At 28.6% G+C, this 6,339-nt stretch overlaps 1 protein-coding gene and 1 long non-coding RNA gene across 2 annotated transcripts in view; one reads left to right on the forward strand and one right to left on the reverse strand.

The window, feature by feature from the left end:
• LOC136795193 (uncharacterized) overlaps nt 1-6,339 on the reverse strand; it is a 47,275-nt gene that overhangs the window by 7,167 nt on the left and 33,769 nt on the right. The window contains exon 4 of the long non-coding RNA XR_010842758.1: nt 5,242-5,350. This is a non-coding gene — a long non-coding RNA (uncharacterized lncRNA). The remainder of the gene's footprint in view (nt 1-5,241; nt 5,351-6,339) is intronic.
• Nucleotides 740-6,339, forward strand: part of LOC106687060 (ataxin-2 homolog) — a 130,795-nt gene continuing 125,195 nt past the window's right edge. The window contains exon 1 of the mRNA XM_014430740.2: nt 740-808. Coding sequence (XP_014286226.1) covers nt 767-808 — 42 coding nt within the window. The 5' untranslated portion in view covers nt 740-766. The remainder of the gene's footprint in view (nt 809-6,339) is intronic.

Below are 6,339 nucleotides of genomic sequence, written 5' to 3' on the forward strand. Positions count from 1 at the left end.
GTATTGATCTTTCGAATAAAAAAAAAATTTTGATTACAATTTAATTTTTTGTGTTATTTTTTACAATTTCAAGTTCTATCGGGCTTAAAAACACACCCTTTACAACTCTGAACATTCAAAATTTTTTGTTGACACATTCCCATCAGATCGAGCAAATTATTTGAGCCCATTTATTTTAAACATCCTGTATAACTTATCATATTTAATACCTTCATTAATAAATGCTTTCTGTATCGAAGTTTCGGATTCTGTCGTTAGTTTTCATGTTTTCTTCCATATAGTCAAAATATAAATAATCGATTAAAAAAGGTTTTGTCTTTTCTTTTTATTTTGTTTCTGCAATAATTCTTTTTTATTTAGATCTAAAATGTATAGAATATAAATTAGATTGATAAATGGAAAGGTCACTTAGAACAGTACATTTATTAATTGTTATTTGTATTTAATACATCTTAGTGATTAATTGTTAGTTAAGAAATTTTGTTTTCAAAAAACTGATTTTTCATTATAGGGCATGGATATGAATAAAATAAAGTCGTAAAGTAAAACGTTACCTCAATAAAGTTGTTTTATTATTGATCCTCATGAGATATATGTCATTAACTGTTAAGAAAAAGATTACCATCATATATATTTTTTAATTCTTTAATTAAAACTCTAATGAGCGTTAATATCGTAGCATGAGTTGTGCTGGAGAGGCATTGAAGTCTCCCATGGAAGGGGCACTGAGTCCCGCCAGTCACCGCCGAGTTCTTGTCCAGTCAGGATGTCTTTGCCCCGGCTTCTCTTCTGCAGTCTCGTCCTTATAGTACGTACTAATTGACATAATAAATTTTAAGCTGGATCACTAGGGGATATAGTATGATATGTGTCTAAGTACATATTTAATTTCAATAATGGAGTATTATTGGATCCAATCAAATATTGAGGAAACAGAAATATTTTGTTGGATATTTTCAATATAGACTAAATGTGACAGAAGATATTTGAATATTTGGCCTGATTTTTCACTATTTTTTTCTAATCATATTGTATATTTTCAATAGGGGAAATAGTTTTGAAATGAACATCTTTACTAAAATTTATTTTTTTTATAATATTAACACCTCATTTTATTTTCCCATAGTTTTATTGTTTTAACACCTTTACCTATCACTCTATACAGTTGAAGAGTTTTTTTTTTATCAAAATTTAATATATTTATTTCTCCGAATTAATTTTTTTTTTCACAAATTAAAATTCTACATCTAAACATTATTCACCTTAGAAGGAGATGGTCAGAATCGCGGTGAAGACAAATAACAGTGTCAACTATTTATTGATGGTCAACGCCTCGACCCACACTGGGAGTCTTCATCAGGACTATATTGATTGGTGGAGGTGTACATCGTTTTAATTCAAACATCTATTTATTTTCTATATATCTATCTATTATTCAATCATCTATTTATTTATTTATATATTTAATCATTAGTTTATTCTCAGATTAAAATGTTCTATTATCAAATAGATTTTAGAAGCCAAAATTTCCAATAAAAAATTGACTTATGAGATGCTACCATAGTAATTTTCCAAAAGTGGATACATTGACTTTCAAAATAATTTTTCTTTTATTTGGGAGGGGGATGAATAAAAAAAAGTTGAAGCATCTAATTTCCTTCATGGATTACTATTAACCTTTAAGCAGTAGATTTTGACTTAAAAATTGTCACCAAAAAATAAACAAACTTTTGTTTCTATAACAAGCCCACAATATTTTTCCTTATGGTATTTCCCTATGCTGCTTGTAACTGTACAAACTGTATAAAAACCATCAGTGGGAAGGAAAATATGAGTGGCTTATTTATAATTTAATTAACATTATTGGATCAATTTAACACTAAGCATTCAAAGTTTGTTTATGATCCTATGTAGGCTACATTCAAAGGTTAATGACACGGTTGCTTATAATTTTTATTGTACAACTCATGATGGCAGCTTCATTCCAATGTTTACATAACGCAACCTGATTATAAAGGACAGCAAGCTGTCATCTGGCTTTGCAATACGAAGCCGAAGATGCTCTTATGAGTTGCCGGTTTAGTATATCCGACAATCTAATGTACTGTTCAGTAGATGTCAGGAACATCTAGTCCAACATGTCAGGAACATCTAGACCAATATGTAGACAGTGTAACGTACCACTAACTCTTAAACACATACTGACAAACTGCAGGCATTTGATAGACACCGGATTACCATATTTAGCAAATTTATTAAACGATAATAGCCCTCACATTCCGTAAATATCTGATTACCTCAAGAAAACAAGTATGTACGAATACATATAACTAATTTGATTTACATATTTATCACATCAATTAATGTCACTTAACGTAATCGAATAAAAATATAAATATTTTTATTTTATTCTTTCTCAATTTTATTTTATTTATATCTATTTTTTAATATTAACTATTACTATGAAATCACCTTGTATAATTAAGTATAGATATGGTGATATTAAGAACGTTTAGGTCAGTCAGTATGCATAGGAAAACATCAACTTCGCAGTGGATTGCCTTATATCACAATAAAAAAAATTATACAGTTCTAAACAATTCAACATATTAAATACTACTAAGATTCTAAGCTATTTGATGATTTCAAGCATCAAGACTTTTAGGGGATCCTTATAATAACAACAGATTTAAATTGACTACTTCTGATAAAATGTTTTGATATTTTCGTTTCCTTTTTTTTTATTCAGAATTTTTTAAATTTTAATTCACTATTTTAAAATTTAAAATACACTTTCCCTGAACAATTTTTATTTTCCTCTGAGAGTTTTTAATAATATATTGTTAAATAATGTTACATTTATATACGATTCTCTTTATTATGTTACAAAAAATAATATTTCATACCTTTATACACTTTGTGCCAACAGATTAAATGAAATTATAATAAAAGGTATTCTATGAATGCGATATAAACTCGATTTAAAGCTGGTTTGTGTTTGACTCGTTTTCTACAGCTCTAGTACTGTCATGAAAGCGAGACAGTAGCAGTATGAGAGTTTCCTATCCTAGGTGATAGTGAACTTAATCTAAACCTGTTTGCAGTCAGTTGGATAATGATCGTTACGATTACCCCCGGATAACCATAATTGTTGATCAGGCTAAACTTTTTCAATAAAAAAAATGATAAGTTCAGAAATAATAAAAATATAACAATGTAATAGAACAATGCTTTCCCGTCCAATCGCTATTAGGTACAGTTGATAGGATGGACAATACAGTCAAGCCGTATAAGGTTTTGCGCCCCCATTTATGATATCTACTATACCGCACTACACGTATGTTCTTTTTTTTTTTTTTTTTGCTATTCATTAAGACGTACAGATTTATTAAGACAATTTAATTTTAATTGCCACTATTAATTCGCACTTACAATTTAATTAACTTACAAATTGAAATATCATAAGTAACTTTTAAAAAATTTAGTACAGAAACAAAAATAAGTATCACATCGCGTTTTATTAATTGTAGGGGATGGTCATCAATGTTTGTATTTGATGTATTGTGGTTTTTATCATCCGTTTAGCTTATTGACGATACTTAGAAAAATATCCCATTACCTATAAAAATTAAACCCAGTAATGTTTTAGGGTATAAAATTATCAGCTAAATCGGAATTATACCTTTGTCATGCATAAATATATATTACAAGAGCATTGCTTCAAAATAACTGAATTTCAATTTTGAATGAAAGGATTTTCAGATTTTGTTGCTTATTTATATTTTTTGGGGGGCTAGCCTCCAAATGCCTGTCCAATATAAAATCTAAAATAATTTTAGCTTATATATAACATATTCGATTACGAATCAAATCAAACGTTTCTCATCGTAACATCGTATACCTTCTTTTTTTGTGTTCAACTTACAAAACATTCAGAAATGTTATGTACGATTTACGATACAACATTATTTTCAAAGTTGGATCGTAAAGCAAAGAAGTAAAAAAAAAAATTATTACTGATTAACTCAATGTCTCATGAATGTTTTACAATGAAACATGTCGTACAGATTAATGCTGATTTTTCAACACTGAGGTTGGTATTTATCAATTATTTTAAAAATATGATACTATTCATTAATAAATACATGCATTTTCAAATTTGCACATTATATAACCATTAGGTGACTGGTAGTACATCATGCGAATGATTCGCAAGTCCCAACTTGTTATATACTTAGATTCTTTTACCACCAACTTTCTACCTCCTTTTTTGGCTCAGTCAAATAAAAAATGTTGGCACTTAGTTGAAATGTAATTTGCAGGTATCTATTTTTAATGATGACGATAATGGTTGGCATAACATCGCGTAGCTAAAGCTTCCCTTCAAAGATCTTCCAATGCCACTAAATTAGGCATGGTAGTCCCTTGGGTTAATAGAAATCGGAATACAAGGGTTTTGTTACTATGAGAGCAATATATTGAAATATTAGTTTCACTAAAGTCGTAGTTAATGGATACTGACTCTTTTCAGTCGATAAGTCCGTTAAAGATATCTTAGAAATAACAGGTTTGGAATCTTGAGAAGAATCATAGTTTTATTCACAACCGAGTTTTTTTTTTTTTTCATTTTAAAACAAATACTAATTTAAACTAAAACATGAAATAGGAAACCATTATTTTATAAAGACTAATGAAGATTCATCGCAAAGGCCTAGATTAGAAATAAATATCATTTTGAAAATAAAAAAAAACAGTAATGATATTATTCATGACAGCAAAACAATGGTTCACTGGAACTTTTTGAAAATATTGGAAGATTATTAGTTGACCACATGATCCATCAGGACGAAGATGGTCCAAGTGATGGTCAAGAACAGGAAAAAAATAACAGAAAAACTATTTATTAGTAGCAATAACATTAACATCGGCTACTAATTAATAATTGTTTCTACTATGGTATACGCCACCCGGATTATCTTCCTAATTAATTTTCAAAAATATGTATCGGTACCGAATAATTTTTAATTTTATAAAGTTATTCAATATAACATAAAAAACAATTAAAATGCTAAAAAGGAAAAAACAATATTAAAAGCAAAAAAAAATTACTTAAAATTATAATTACTTATAAAATTAAAAAAAAGTTAATACTGTTAAACTTCATCAGTAATCTCCATTTCACATCTATTTCCTATGAATTAAAATACAAATTAACTTCCTAATGAGGTGTTGATAGTTTACCGTAAGTTAAGAAGTGGAGAAGATGGTCAGAGGTGCGGTCTGCAAATAAACACAAATTATTATTTATTTGTGCCGATGTTTTGACCTGAATTTCATGTCTTCATTAGAGCTAAAAAACAAAAAGAGATAACAACCATCATTAAGAGAAACATAAAAATGAATAAACTAACAAATTTGGAAATATACATAATAATGAATTGAAAATAAAATAGTTGATTAAGAACCATGGAAGTAAATAGTAGTAGCTTGATAACAATATGATATGAAATATAATATTATAGAGGTAAGAAGATATATAAGATAAGATATGTAAGCAGTGTCTAAAAAACTGAAAAACAATTTTAGTTCAAGTCGAAACGTTGGCAGGAAAAATTATTTTTTTTGTTTATTTGCTGACCACACCCCTCCTCCCATCTTCTCCATTCACAAATTAAATTCCATTCATTGGCATGGATCAGACATTAGAACCGTGAATTTCTCTATGACTAACTGGTTCTTGAGTTTTTTTAACATAATTCCCAATTATTCGTGGAATTAAGTTGCGTGAATTCCACGGATAACCGAAACTCACGGTTAAACCAAATGATTGTACTAAGATGGTCCGGGTGGCGGTCAAGAAAGGTAAAAATATAGCCGAAAAACTAGCCAAAGAATAGCATGTTAGCACTTGCTAATTGTTCGCATCTTTTACTATCAGTCATCGAATAGTACTATGATGTGGAAATGTGAAAATGCATGTGTTTATTGATGAAAGGTATCCTATTTTGAAAATACGTAATCAACATCATAAAATTAACATTAATCTGTACAACTGATTGCATTGCAAAACATATTTAACTTTGAAAATAATGTTGTATTTCAAATCACAGATAACATTTCTGAATTTATTTACAAGCATACAGTCTTATGATGGGAAACATTTGATTTAATTCGTAAAATCAAATACGCTGTATCTACGCTAAAAAGATTGTAGATTTGTTATTGCACGAGCATCTGGAGACTAACAAAAAAAAAAACTTCTAATAAACTTCCAAAATAAACTTCATGCATAGAAGAGACTACATAACCAATAAAAACTGATTATATTACAATATATAT

Source organism: Halyomorpha halys, unplaced genomic scaffold (genome assembly GCF_000696795.3).
Source record: "Halyomorpha halys isolate HHAL.00 unplaced genomic scaffold, Hhal_1.1 Scaffold910.1, whole genome shotgun sequence".
Taxonomy (NCBI): domain Eukaryota; kingdom Metazoa; phylum Arthropoda; class Insecta; order Hemiptera; family Pentatomidae; genus Halyomorpha; species Halyomorpha halys.